General features: G+C 41.2%; 1 protein-coding gene across 4 annotated transcripts in view; it reads right to left on the bottom strand.

The window, feature by feature from the left end:
• The window catches only part of LOC308294769 (cocaine esterase-like), a 52306-nt gene that overhangs the window by 25562 nt on the left and 11160 nt on the right, over positions 1-15584 (bottom strand). For 2 of the 4 annotated variants that reach the window (XM_080737615.1, XM_080737614.1), the window contains exons 21-25: positions 15229-15306; positions 14853-15000; positions 14594-14743; positions 14412-14484; positions 13547-14028 (exon numbers count right to left, since the gene is read on the bottom strand). In XM_080737615.1, the coding sequence (XP_080593741.1) occupies positions 13845-14028; positions 14412-14484; positions 14594-14743; positions 14853-15000; positions 15229-15306 (633 nt within the window). In that variant the 3' untranslated portion in view covers positions 13547-13844. Of the gene's footprint in view, positions 1-13546; positions 14029-14411; positions 14485-14593; positions 14744-14852; positions 15001-15228; positions 15307-15584 lie in introns of those variants that run through there. The other 2 variants (XR_013962538.1, XR_013962537.1) reach the window with 2 other exon arrangements.

Consider the following 15584-nt stretch of genomic DNA (forward strand, 5'->3'; position numbering starts at 1 on the left):
CCCCACATCAACGATTTGGCACAGGTTTCGAAAAGCCAAAGTTTCCAGTCCTCTCACGGACCACCAGGATGGCCGACCTCGCCAACCTAGACTGCTGGTTCGGTATGCATCAGCTGCACATCGACCCAGCATTTCTTTCACTCAATGTAGAGGATTGGCCTACTAGTGCATCATTCCATGCAGGTGTGGTGAATGTGCGTGCCAAAAGTGAGCAATATCTGCAGAATGTGCTGCAAGCAGTTGAGCATGACCACTGTTAACAGCCCAATCTGTGTTCCTGCAAAGTGGAGGACTAGGACTCAATTGTCAAACATTTTGTTCAATGAAAAGTTCAAATGAAAGTTTAATGAAAAGTATTTTTTTCTTTAATAAACACATTTAGCTGAAATGACACTTTCTTAAATTTGACATTAAATATTCCACCTCTAAATATAAATGAATTTCCCCAAACTAAAATCATTTGTTCAGACATTGGAATAAAATGCAACATGTAACAGTTCTCAATTTTGACATTAAATATTTTGCATTGCATTTTGATGCACCCTAGTGTGTAAGCCAGTCCTAATCAAATAATAATAATCAAATGTCTCCTCTCCCTCCAGGTTGGTCAGTGAAGGACAGAGGGTGGCTCCTGTCGCTTTGGCGAAGCGTTTGAGGTCCTGCCAGTTCTGTGATATTATTCCAAAAGACTGTACTCTAAATGTCTCAATCTCTTTAACTGATTAATAACGTTAAATACTGCATTAATTTATGGCTGCAGCGTGGCATTTGTGTGGCAGCTCAGCTAAAGCCTCTATGATGTGACTTGCTAGCAAAAATGAATGAAAATCTGCAAGCTGAGGACACCCTCAAAAACGAGTTGTTGCAACTAAATGGTTGATCCTCTATTGAAATTTCAAATAAATAAATAAGCTCACACTGACGAATGAAGCAGTGCATTGTGAGTCTATATATCTAGGCTATATCATGATCTGGTACAACTCAAAGTTAGAACAAACATGGAAAGGTTCTCATTCTACTGCACTGCCACCAAGACATGGAATACTCTGACAACATCAATTTAAGGATGTGTAACACTGCTTTCTTTCAAAATTGCGCCGCACACAACTATGTTGCATGACCAATCCAACTGATATGGCCATATGGAAAAATGTGTATCTATCAGGCTTTGTCCCTTTTGTGGGCATAACTTGAGATCCCCGATGTCATTAGAATATGGCCATATGGAGCAGAGTGATTTATGTGTGCCTGATGCCATGGTGACACATTAAAGGACAATTCCAGCTAAAACATATTCCCTCCTTAATTTGCCTTGGTTTGGTGGATTTCTGTTATTGATGCCCCCCCTCTTCGGAGATCTCGCGACCCCTTCTCAGAGTCCTCACAGCTAAAATGCGGCTAAATGTAGCACAGACAAAGGCGCTAATTTTGACCGTTCCAAAGTTACTTATTTATTCATGAATGGTCTATTTATAGTTCCAAGTGACGCAGCAGCCTACTGTTAAACCCCCGAATTGCATTTCTCACTGAGAAATGGGCTGTGTTCTGTTTACCCCCATAGGGGGCACCACTAACGTGCAAAACGTAACCGTTTCGTGCCAAATCGCGTTTTTCAGGGGGAACAACCCTCTCAAAACGAAACACAAACGATCTCGGGAGTGACGTGACAACATAATCGCCTGGTGAAACTTGTGGGAGGAGCCTATTTTTTTAAAACAAGAAACCATATCCTTACATCACGAACACAGGATCCGAACGGCACCTTTTCAAATGGTCCGATGGTATCCGTCCCGACGTCGTCTCCCTCGGGCCCCAACGTTTTCCTCGGGGTCTTGGCGGCACAACCCCGCGACTCGCGCCGGGACGGGCGGGCAACCACACTAGCAATTTCACAAATTGCACATTTTCTAATTTCTACTTGGTCTGTGTCTCAGAGGAGTGCTGTGGGAAGTTCAGAAACCCATCATCTTGTAACATCATCAATGGGGAATCCAAGCCAATAGAAAATGTAGGCTTTCTATTCCTGATAAGTTGCAATGTTAAAGTGGAAGCCATTGTTCTCGCAATAATAATATTTTCAAAGATATTATAAAAAAAAAAAGATCTGTGAAACGATGTCACAAGATGAGCTCTCCAAAGAGATTTGGACCGAGTAGATTTTTTTTTTGCTATTTTATTATGAACATTAGTGAGGATCTATTATATAAAGATAGGTCGAAAAGTGGCAAAAGTCGTCCTTTAATGTCAATGTTGTGCAAGAGGAATCATTAATTATATAAATGCTGCTACAGTTACACAATAAATAGAAGAATTTATGGATTTGACGCTGTGATCGGGAATATCGGGATCGGCAGATGCTTATTCCAGTTGATCAGTCCCAAAAATCATAATCGGAACATCTCTACATTCGGCATCACTGCCAGTCTGTTCTAGTCTGATTTGTTTGTTTGTTTTTTTACCTGAGATAGTGTCACACCTGGTCCTCCTATGTGGTAATCTCAAAGTTGTATCTGCCTCTTCTTGTTGTTCTTTAATCTGTGGAGGATGTGGTTCCTCCTGGACCAGACTGGGGCAACTCTCCTCATGTTGTGGAGGATGTGGTTCCTCCTGGACCAGACTGGGGCTCCTCTCCTCATGTTGTGGAGGTTGTGGTTCCTGCTGGACCAGACTAGGACTCCTCTCATGTACAGGATGAAACTCTATACACACAGACCGAACGAGAAGAGAAGAAGTAGCATCAACACAAAATGCTATTCTCAGTGGATATTTATTCTCCTACTTTTTGATTTGTTTCGTCATGATCACCAGTGTTTTTTTATGTTGACTTTATTCCGTTGAAATCCTGAAATTTCTGTCACACTAAACTTTTCTAAAGAGTCATGTATATGAATTAGTCATTACTTGTACTGAGCGACATGGATTCAAATATTGTCCTCTAGTTTCATAATATCCGTTTGAATGTCCTGCCAGAAAATGTGTGTTTAGTAAAATATCTCCTCTTATTTACAGGCTTTACACGGACAACAGTCTCTGTCAGCAACGGTGCCATAAATGATCGCTGGACTGAACAAATTAGGGATGCACCAATGATACATTTTGTCCGATATAATTAATTGCCGTTAACCGATATAAACCGATGTCAATATGATCTCATTCTGTATTAAAAAATTATAATAATTTGATCTATTCTGAAAAATGTAATAGGGTATCTGCATGTTTAAGACCAATTTATCGTTGATAAAAAGGCACACAAGGACAACAACGATACCACTATATTGTTGGTAGCTATTAGAGATGCTGCCGATAATCAGCCTGGATTGGATCGGATCGATATGGGTGTAATTTATAATATTGGTGTTTCTGATCAAACGGTTAATTCACCGATCCGATCAATGATTTATTATACATGCGCTGGCAAGGTTTTGTTATGGTCGCGTGTGTGAGAGAGAACTCATGTTGTTGTTAAACCTCGTTCCAAAAACCATCAAAGTAGTCGATGGGAGTAGTTGTGGAAAACCCTTGTTGTCGATCTAAGGATACAAAATGTAGTTCCTGTATAGAGTTTAAAACGATCCACAGGTTTACGTATATGTACATGATGTCACGATGTGACATCAGTGTAGCAAACATGCAGAACAAACCTGTTCGGTGTAGTTTGATTTGTGGCTGTAGTAGTAGCTTCACGTCCAGCAGTTTGTGGTCTATGAAAAGAAGCCCAAAAGAAGTGACCACTTTTACCATTTATTACAATATATTACAGCTGTTTTCAAAAATAATCTTGAAAGAACAAGAGTAACTACACTTCAGAAACAAGGCCAAGCTAAAGCAACCGGCAACTATGAATATTAACAAGAAGCAACTTTAAAGGAAAACAAGCCAATTTTAAATACTTTTACTCCACTACATTTATATGACAATTGGTACTTTGGAAAGTATAAATTAACCACTTCAGCCATGATAGCTATTTGAAAATAGAAGATCTACAAGCTCACAAAGCGACGTGTTGTGAGCTTGTAGATCTGCTATTTTCAAAGGATTTCTATACATTTGGAAACTGTTGTGTATACTGAGAACTTTTACTTTTGGCAGGCAGCACACTTTTATAACTTAACTATTTATTTCAGATTTTGTAGACTGGAATGTTAAAAAAGGATTGATCAAGTGATATTTTTAAATCGTTTTTCCACTAGTTTTTCCATTTATGAAAATAGCCGATCTACAAGCCCACAACACCTTGCACAACAAATCTGCTTCCTTTTCCTTATGTTGTTTTTTCTCTGCCCCCTGCTAAGCACAGACTGCACGCACGCACGCACGCACGCACGCTCGCACACGCACACACACACACACACACACACACACACACACACACACACAACACTCCAGTTAGTCGGTGGCTAGCTAGCTGCTAACACTAAAGCCCTTTGCACACAGGACAGTTGCGTTTTTTTTCGTTTGCGGCATGAATAAAACGCATTGGATTTGGTGTGCAAGGCTGTGCGGAATCGGCGCTGCGGATCCAAAAAGGAGTCATAAAAGGAGTGATGAGTTTTTTACCGCATGCGACAAGACGCACGAATCGAACTGGGTTCGATCGAGAAAAAAACGCACGGCGGCAGCCACTCGTCGCACGGCTAATTCGGAGCCGGTGTGCATGAGGTCATAGAGAATCATTGTTTTCTTTTCAAAAAATTATATTGTCCGTTTTATCCATGCGGTTAAACGCGCCTGTGTGCAAAGGGCTTAACTCTGCATGAATGAAGCTACAGATAAAGTCTTTCACGCTTTTCAAACGTTGGTTGTTGGGCTCGAGAGACAGTGTGTGGTCGTGTCTTTGCAAGTCTGTTGGGTCTGCTGGCTTTGCGAACACAAAAAACTGACATGCTGCTTCAGTGGTTTCTTTCAGTGTTCACGCTGATCTGTTGTGCTTCTGCTGTGCTGAGCGCTCGTTGTAGCCATAGAGTATAAATACGGTAATAGAGAGCGGATAGCCCCGCCCCCAGCTATTCATTTCAATGCAAGTTGCTCAGTGGCGTTTTGAAGCATGCAGAAGTAGCTAATCCAGGTGCATTGTGGGGGAAATTGGCACATGTGGATGTGCCAAAATGTGTTACATCAACGATGCAACTATACACACTGCAGTCACACATTTTTGTGTAAACTCTGGACACCAATGTCTGTGTAACATCCATGCATGCATACAACTGCGAGTCTGCGACACTTGATTTGGAATCGTACACGCTGACTTAGCCGATGTTTCAACCTTTCCAAAAGTCATACGATTAGAAGTTATTGCTCTACACAACAAACTCAGAGGAGCGGGGATGGAGGCGGGGGTAAAGAGTCAAGCTACTTGAAGCAATGTGCGAGCCATCGCTGCTGCTGCACAGCCGGGTCACATTACAGACTGATTATTTCAATCTTACCGTTACCATTGCAAAAAACACATTTTATAGAAAACATTTGTATTCTTGTTTCTCCTAGTTGTATTGTTTTTAATGTGTTAATATGGCACTTTATTATGGGGAAAAACAGTTGTATTTTCCTTTTTTTAAATCTGTAAAATGGCACATTTTTTAACACATTTCTTTGACGGTAACGCTTATTTAACCGATAAGGCCTTCCGGTTACCGATTAAGAAAACGTCTCCATTTGGCCATCCCTAGTCGTCGCCCGAAAGTTTTGTGCAGAGCTTTTGCTTTCAACATCCAACGTCGACCCGACTGCCAATATGTAGTCTAAAGTAGGGCATTCACGAATAGTGATTTTTAGAATTCGAATTATTCGACCTCAAAGTATTCGAATATTCGGAATTCGACGGGTGAAATATCATATTTTTGTAATCTAATAAATCATTAAAACGCTCCTTTGCGAGCCTTAAAAACAACCAGCAATTTACGGGTTAAACTTTGTAGGCGGGACAAAATGCGTGGTTCGTGAAATAACAGCCATCGATTGGCTGTGAGAGGTTTTCACTGGTGGATGCGGACCTCAAGCAGCAGAGAGAGAACAGACCTACAATGCACAATGCGTCGCGGATAGACGCGTTGTGAGCTTGTAGGTCTGCTATTTTTGACACGCTGCACTGTCTTACGACTGAACATAGCATAAACATGCTGATGAAACTTGAAAACTCTGAAAATAACTGTACAAGCCTATCCTATCTATGTTCAACAACAACCACATTTATAGCCTACTGTCCATCCTTTGTTCGTTACAAGCAGTGTTGTAATTGTTTAGCCTCGGGATTCAGGCATTATAGTGATTGTTTGATGGGATGCACGCTATGTTAATGACTTCACACGCATGTCGTTAACACGCTACTTAGCAGGCCATTAATATGTACCGAGATTCATTCCAATGTTAATGAAGGCTGGTGTGACTCGAGTCTCGAGTCAGTACAACAGCCTTATGATGGGTTATGATTGCATGCTATAGTATAGAAGTATACAGTATGTAACACAAGCTTTACAAGATCATCAATTCCACTCCAATCCGTGTCGCGAAACTCTCGACCCGTTATCATAAATAAAACGCCGGACGCTTGTACCTTTATGGTTTAAAGAGGAGATACATTTGAATATGAAGCATGACGCGGTTGCGGTGAAGCGCGGTCCGAAAGAGCTACTGTAAAGAGAAGGGTGTCCTCTAAACTGGATATACTCGGCCAGAGGAACGAAACTCCGCAGCAATAAAGTAAAGTAGCCTAAAGTATTACACAATTGTCAGCAACGAGCATTGAGCTTGCTTGTTCTAGAGCGCCCCTCCCCTCCTAGGCTCCTACACTGAGTGACTGTGTCATCTATAGTGACGGGCCAGCCGTGTATGTCGGCAGTCGGCACATCAATCACATAGGCTAGCCACTACAGTGTGGTTGGATTTGACAACAATCAAACATGAATGGATTAGGAGAAATACTAACACCAGAGCTCACAGCTGCATGTCTGCTGTAGAAATATTGTCACGGCTAAAAAAATAAAATAAAAAAAAAAACACGAAAATAATATTAAAATTAATTTCGGCAAATTTTCGAATAGTGATTACAGTAATCGAATAGTGTTTTGATATTCGAATATTCGGTGAATGCCCTAGTCTAAAGTAGTCGGTTTTGTGGAGAGACACTTCTAGATTAATAGCAATGGTGTTATTTGGCTTTTTTGTTTGTTTACCTGAGGAGGTCATGCCTATGTTCCCTCGACCCTATGTTCCCTCACTGAGGTTAACAGTTTGCCAGCCAAAATAGAATGGTTGTTGGTAGATTAGCCGTGACATTTCTATTATTGTATTGTGATCTGAGACATAATATTATGTTTATAAACATGAGCCCGCCAACACTCCTTCTTGGACCGCACCGTTGTTTTTTCTTTTCCCCCCCCCCCCCAGGTCATTAGCTCACCGTGATTATCTGGATCTCCGTTGGGATAGAGTGGTAGTTTTGGCCGAGCATCGATCTCCCCGTGCGTTTCGCGTGCGCGATCCGTGCGCATAATAATCCAAGCATATAATCCAAGAATGACTGAACAGTCGATGTGACCATTTTGGCTAGCTTAGCCCTTAGCACTCCAGCTATGCTAATGTTATCCTCCAAACAGTAAACGGACGGCAGCCAAGGAAGTATGAAGAAGGAAAGGCCATGACGTCACCTCTGCTTCATGTCAGAGCAGCCATGCGCTATCGATGGAAGCGTGGTGACTAGGGAAGGTTAAACGATCGCCGATTTTCGGATAAAATCATTGATTTCGTTTTTAATGACCCAGTACGGTAAAAGACGGTGCGGCTGAGACACCCTTGCTCAGATGTCCGGTATATTCCGGTTTTAATATTAAGGGGCTCCCCGTGGCTTGGAAAGGGTTAAGGTTAGGGTTTGGGTTAGGGTTAGGGTTAGGCATAGTGAACTTGAGCATGGACCCTACCTGAGAAAGTGTCACGCCTGGTCCTCCTATGTAGTAATGTCAATGTTGCCACTGCCCCCTCTTTTTGTTCTTCTTTAATCTGTGGGGGTTGAGGTTCCTCCTGGACCAGACTGGGGCTCCTCTCCTCATGTTGTGGAGGTTGAGGTTCCTCCGGGACCAGACTGGGGCTTCTCTCCTCATGTTGTGGAGGTTGTGGTTCCTCCGGGACCAGACTGGGGCTCGAATCTTCATGTTCAGGATAAACCTCTTTAACCACAGCAGGAGAAGAGAAGAAGTAGCATCAGCACACAACTGCGAGTCTGCGACGCTTGATTTGTAATCGTGCATGCCGACTTGTTCATCAGGAAACAAATGCTCTGATTGGATTTTCTAAAACAGACTTCTGTCACGTGTCACCCATCGAATTGAATCCCAGAGCTTAAAACACAACTTTCTAATGTTGATGAACGTTAAATCAGCCGTCTTGGTTACAGAGTAGGCTATGCAAAAATAACACAGAGCTCACAGAGTAGCAATGATCGCTTCATCAGCACACACAAAACACGGGCGAGAGAGAAGAAAATGAATGAAATGGACACCTTGTTTCTTAGCCGATGTTTCAACCTTTCCAGAAGTCATACGATTAGAAGTTATTGCTCCACACAACAAACTCAGAGGAGCGGGGATGGAGGCGGGGGTAAAGAGTCAAGCTACTTGAAGCAATGTCAAGCCATCGCTGCTGCTACACACACAGCCGCGTCACATTACAGACTGATTATTTTAATCTTACCGTACCATTGCGAAAACACATTTCTTATAGAAAACATTTGTATTCTTGTTTCTCCTAGTTGTATTGTTTTTAATGTGTAAATATGGCACTTTATTATGGGGAAAAACAGGTGAATTTTCATTTTCTTAAATCTGTAAAATGGCAAATTTTTTAACACATTTCTTTAACAGTAACGCTTATTTAACCGATAAGGCCTTACGGTTATCGGTTAAGAAAACGTCTCCATTTGGCCATCCCTAGTCGTCGGCCGACAGTTTTGTGCAGAGCTTTTGCATTCAACATCCAACGTCGACCCGACTGCCAATCTGTAGTCTAAAGTAGTCGGTTTGGTGGAGAGCCACTTTTAGATTAGTAGCAATGGTGTTATTTGGCTTTTTTGTTTGTTTACCTGAGAGAGTGTCACGCCTGGTCCTCCTATGTAGTAATGTCAATGTTGCCACTGCTTCCTCTTTTTGTTCTTCTTTAATCTGTGGGGGTTGAGGTTCCTCCTGGACCAGACTGGGGCTCTTCTCCTCATGTTGTGGAGGTTGTGGTTCCTCCGGGACCAGACTGGGGCTCCAATCTTCATGTTCAGGATAAACCTCTTTAACCACAGCAGGAGAAGAGAAGAAGTAGCATCAGCACACAACTGCAAATCTGCGACACTTCCGACTTGTTCATCAGGAAACAAATGCTCCGATTGGATTTTCCATAACAGACTTCTGTCACCCGTCGAATTGAATTCCAGAGCTTAAAACACAACTTTCTAATGTTGATGAACGTTAAATCAGCCGTCTTGGTTACAGAGTAGGCTATGCAAAAATAACACAGAGCTCACAGAGTAGCAATGATCGCTTCATCAGCACACACAAAACACAGGCAAGAGAGAAGAAAATGAATGAAATGGACACCTTGTTTCTTAGCCGATGTTTCAACCTTTCCAAAAGTCATATGATTAGAAGTTATTGCTCTACATAACAAACTCAGAGGAGCGGGGATGGAGGCGGGGGTAAAGAGTCAAGCTACTTGAAGCAATGTGCGAGCCATCGCTGCTGCTACACAGCCGCGTCACAATACAGACTGATTATTTTAATCTTACCGTTACCATTGCAAAAACACATTTCTTATAGAAAACATTTGTATTCTTGTTTCTCATAGTTGTATTGTTTTTAATGTGTAAATATGGCACTTTATTATGGGGGAAAACAGGTGTATTTTCCTTTTTTTAAATCTGTAAAATGGCAATTTTTTAACACATTTCTTTAACGGTAACGCTTATTTAACCAATAAGGCCTTACGGTTACCGGTTAAGAAAATGTCTACATTTGGCCATCCCTAGTCGTCGGCCGACAGTTTTGTGCAGAACTTTTGCATTCAACATCCGACGTCGACCCGACTGCCAATCTGTAGTCTAAAGTAGTCTGTTTGGTGGAGAAACACTTTTAGATTAACAGCAATGGTGTTATTTGGCTTTTTTGTTTGTTTACCTGAGAGAGTGTCACGCCTGGTCCTCCTATGTAGTAATGTCAATGTTGCCACTGCTTCCTCTTTTTGTTCTTCTTTAATCTGTGGCAGTTGAGGTTCCTCCTGAACCAGACTGGGGCTCCTCTCCTCATGTTTTGGAGGTTGTGGTTCCTCCGGGACCAGACTGGGGCTCCAATCTTCATGTTCAGGATAAACCTCTAACAGCAGGAGAAGAGAAGAAGTAGCATCAGCACACAACTGAGAGTCTGCAACGCTTGATTTGTAATCGTACACACTGAATGTTCATCAGGAAACAAATGCTCCGATTGGATTTTCCAAAACAGATCCCCGCCACCAGTCGAATTGAATCCCAGTATAGAAATAGAACCGATCCTATGTTTAGGGAATGCGTATCTGTAGTTCTGTAGTTCGTGCTATCCGAATCTGTGGGGGTTGAGGTTCCACTGCCAGGGTGTGACATCAGTGTTACAATAGCCAAAAAAAAAAGCATGCAGGACAAACCTGTTCGATGTCGTTTGTTTTGTGGCTGTAGCAGCATCACATCCAGCAGTTTGTTCTGTCTAGCCGCCACCAGCGTTTCTAGTGTCTCCATCTCTCTCTGGAAGAGGTTGCACATGAGCTCTGCGGCCTCACTGAGGCGCTCCAACACAAACACTCTGACAGTAAGCTTCACACTACAAACATCAGCACCATGCTGCCGTTTTTCCAAAACACATAATATCTCCTCTCCCACCGACGTCATGTGTTCATTTATCGACCGCCGCAGGGACTCCATGTCCACTTGACGCAGTTTACCTCCTTTGTGCACAGAGTGATTTATAGGCTAAACGCCATTGTGAGTTTTCACCACACGTATAGTTTCTCACCGCCATGAACAAAAACTACCATAGAAAATGAGAGAAGCTGATAACAATAAAAAAAAAAAACAGTAACCCCTGCAGCCTGATATCTAAATTAAAAATAACGCTACAGCGTGTGCACCTTCTCTTATAACTCGCGTGATGTTGTTTTGATACATGCAACTCTATGCTGTATGCTGTGCACGCTGCACTCGCACTCACTTCCGGCCGGGTTAAAGTGTTTCACGCATGCGTAGTAAAGGAGATGGAGCCAGAGACAGAGACACTGCTGGAGAAGGTGTGTAACTAGGAAAGAAAGAAAGAAAGAAAGAAAGAAAGAAAGAAAACTAGAATTGACAGAGTCAATATTAAGTTGTGTGCACTTTTCGTTGTCTTTAGCATATCAAAGAATAATAAAGTAGGCTACACCAATGTACTTGACTGTTGCATTTCTGTCCAATAAATTATTCAATCAATCAATTTACTATGCTATAATCGCGACCCACCCATGGGTCGACTCGAGACCCAGCTGCTTGATTATTGTTGTTATGCACTGCTTTAAAGAGTATAATAACATAGATTATTAGGTTAATTAAGGTTTTGTACTTAATCAATGTGAACAAGACAAATGAGAAGAAGCCATATTGTATTATCTGACACAACATTTGTTTTATTATTCTACTCATATCTCCGCCACCGTTGCCCCTATGGGGCTTTTAAGCCGTGACATCATTTTGTAGGCGGAGAACTCTGCCCCCAGAGCATTTTCTGTCCCTCGCTATTTCAACAGATCCGAGACAAAAATAACGACTAAAGTATAATTCTAACACTTTCCTTTCAACAACAAAGAGAAGAACATTTTGTAAATAGTAAAAATAGTAAAAATGTTCACGGAAACTGGGGGCAGAAATTCTCCTCTGCCTACAAAATGATGTCATACTTAACAGCCCCATCCATGCCAAACTTTGCACACACACCCCATGGCTGCCAAACCACAACCCCCATCCCTCATTTCTCACATGGCCCTCTTCTAGTGCCACCATGAGGCCGAATCTTGCAAAACACATTTTTGGACACTGCTCCTACAGATTTTGCCCTAAAATCACCCAAAACGGTATACAGTATCTCTTAAGTCATGTCATCAACATCTGTCCCATTTCCCATATTCCCTCCTGATATGACGGTCACTTATCTCCCGATTAGAGTCTTACTGGTTATTCTGTATTCCAGAAAACTGTGGCATCAGAAACCAGCGTGGTTCCTCTGAGCATGCTCCAGGATTTACCATGGGCCAGACCCGATGTCCGCCTTCAAGGTGGCAAAGGTTACATTTATTAAAGATCTATGCCTGTAGATAATATTTTGGCATGATAACCCTTACTGAGTCACAGCTATATTTTGTTATCAGCTGTTACGCGCTGCTCTGCGTCTAGAGACAGGTTGTTTCCATGCAAAGATGCACAGCGCCAGCTCAGACGGGGAGAGATGTGAGGGAAGAGAGGTAAATTACAGTTGGCACCATATGGCACATTGCGCCATAGATCATCTAAATCACTGTCCTTAGTCTTCATTCAGTATTTTTTGTTCAATATCTGCCCTCTGTTGATGTAAATAATGAATACATTACATTCTACATTCTAAAAATGGTTTGTTAATGTTATACTTTTTCAAATGAAATATTACACATATTCTCAGTTTTAAAATGTATCCAGCAAACCCAGCATCATTGAAAAATAAATGCAACCTATTCATCAGTTGGATTAACATACTGAATAATAACTACATCTCCAAGGGCTATGTTCATTCATGTTCTATGTTCAGTGTGCGTTTGCATCTGCTTGCGCACAACTTTAGCCTGTGCATAGGGGTGGGCGATATGGAAAAATACAATATCATGATATTTTCCCAAGCTGTATCACGATTAGGGCTGTCACGATATGACATTTTACATGACGATTAATTGTCACTCAAATAATTGCGATTAAAGATTTAATTGTGTTTTTGTAATTTTTGATAATTACATTTCTGTTCAGCTTTTAGGCTTTGAAGTTGCACATGGCAGATATGACACATAACCTAAATATACAAAGAAATGACTGACATATTTGACAACTTTCGACTTAAATAATAACATTGGTAGTGGAAATAGCCGATCTACAAGCTCACAACGCGTCGCGACAACGCGTAGCATCGCGACGCGTTGTGAGCTTGTAGATCTGCTATTTCACTATTTCTGAAAATGTTTATCAATGTATGAACATTTTTCAACATTCACGATTATGACGATTATGAACAAATATTTGCGATTATGTCAAATAATTACGATTAGACGATTATGTAATAATTGTGACAGCCCTAATCATGATACACAATTTTATCACGATTCTTTTTTCACTTTGGTTTTTATGGTTAGTTCCCAAGTTACTTGACAAAAACTAGACTCTCTGGGTTCCTTTTGGGAGGTCTAAATGGAACTTTACAAGTATGTAACTCTGACAGTATACAAATGAAACCAAATGGACCCTTACGGGTCCATTTGGTTTCATTTGTATACTGTCAGAGTTAAGGGGAGACCTTGACATTTTAAAGTTTGAGAACTACTGATTTAGACCAAAATGCAGGTTTAAATTGAATTCTGCAATGAATCTCTGTATTAACGATTAAACAGGATTTTTAGAAGTCTCCCTCAATTATATCACGATATACACGATACCTCTGAAAAGGCATATCGTGGAGACATTGTATCGTCTCAACGATAATTATCACCATATCGCCCACCCCTACCTGTGCACATATTCTGATTCTATAGATACAAGTTTGCTTGTATCGAATGGAAGGGAGCGAGGAGTGCTGTCCATCCTACAGTTCATTGTGCTCTACATTCTCTTGACTCTGCTGAATCTTCTCAGGAACGGTTTGAGTCAGGAAGGTGTAGCGGTCCTTCTTCAGGTGCTGAGCAGACTTCTGTTCCAGCCCAATGGACAGGTAGTGTTCATCTGCACCGTACTGGTGCCAATGTACCAGGCCGGCTCCATTAGGGGACCTACATACACAGTGGTTGTTGGGTTATTTGTTTTACACTTTGAACATTTTGGGTACAGTATGTCATAAGTAAAATTAAATGGTTAATTATCAAGATTAATGAAAGACATTAATAAGATGGATGGATTAATGAGAGTATGGAGACTTAAGGCTCATTCATACTCCAGAGAAGGTGAAGAGCAGTTCACCGTGGTGTAGTTTTCTAAAGTCAGAAAACTACCGTACATTATGTCATTAGCCGCGGTGAAGAGTGCTTCACCGCAAACCCAGAGACATCTCCCTGCTTTTACTTTCCACCCCTTCACCCCATCATCTAAAAAAGTTAGGAGAATGAGCCTTTACACCCACATCATCTATAAGATACTGTATTGAGTTTAATCCTACCCTGTCCGAGCAAAGTTGCCCCAATATCTCATCATGGTTCTGCTAAGCTGTTCCTCTTCTTCTGTGCATGATACTGTAGTGATGAAGAAAAATGGTTTAGTGAAGCGTATGATGTACACTTTAAAGGTGTACAGGCATTTATCTGATGTTACATTTATTGTATTTTTTGAATAAACACTTACTCCCTAATTTGGCATGGGAAGTGATGAAGCAGGATCCCAATACAGTGAAGATTTCATCAGTATGGTGAGTTCTAACAAAGCTTGGTCTTCTCTCCTGCAGGAATTTGGGTGGATGATGGTACTCATACAGGTATACAGGGGCGCCTGCATCTGGTTGAAGACAAAATGTGATTTATAATGTTCAACACCAATGTTTAAGACAAAAAATGATAAGAATTACCATTCATAAGATTGATTACATAAATTATTTTACAGTTACCTCTGTGGGAATTTGCAGTCTTAATGGCTGGAATGGTAAATAGAATGTCCCCAAGCAGCTCTGTAAATCCATCTCTAATTTTCATTCGATCTCCAGAGGTTCCGAGATATTCATCTGAAACCAGCTCTTTCACTGGGCCATCTTTCAGCTTGGGGAAAGAGAAAACATTAACCATTTCCAACCTGACATCCCTATTTTGGGCATGTCATTAATAAAAAATAAAATATTAGATCTACAAGCTCGCCAATGCGTTGTGTTGTGAGCTTGTAGATCTACTATCCAACAAAGTAGAATTTAAGTGGTTAAGGCAGCAGATATACATAACAAAATATAGTATCAGGCCATGAAATGAATGCGAGACAATTGTTTCTCTTACATTGGGATAGAACATGGCTAGAACATCCATGACATGTTCGCTGTCCATTCCCTCTGCCCAGTTTGGAGGAGCATAGAACTATAGAGAAAAGCAATCAGGTTTGGGTTTGTTTTGTAGAACAACAACAGAAACAAAACACTATCTTATAAATGATGAGTAAAGTAAGAATATTCAAATGAATACAGTGAATGTTCTGATGCAACAATATCAGCGATATTGTGAATGCTGCTTTCATATACTGTAGTGCCTTTATCCAAACCGCTTTACAACGTGCATTACATTCACAATTTGGGGCAGCATAGCTCAGGGGTAGAGAAACTGGTATTAGAGCACAAAGGGTATAAATCCCGAAGGGT

This window comes from Nannobrachium achirus, assembly GCF_963921795.1.
Source record: "Nannobrachium achirus genome assembly, chromosome: 11".
Taxonomy (NCBI): domain Eukaryota; kingdom Metazoa; phylum Chordata; class Actinopteri; order Myctophiformes; family Myctophidae; genus Nannobrachium; species Nannobrachium achirus.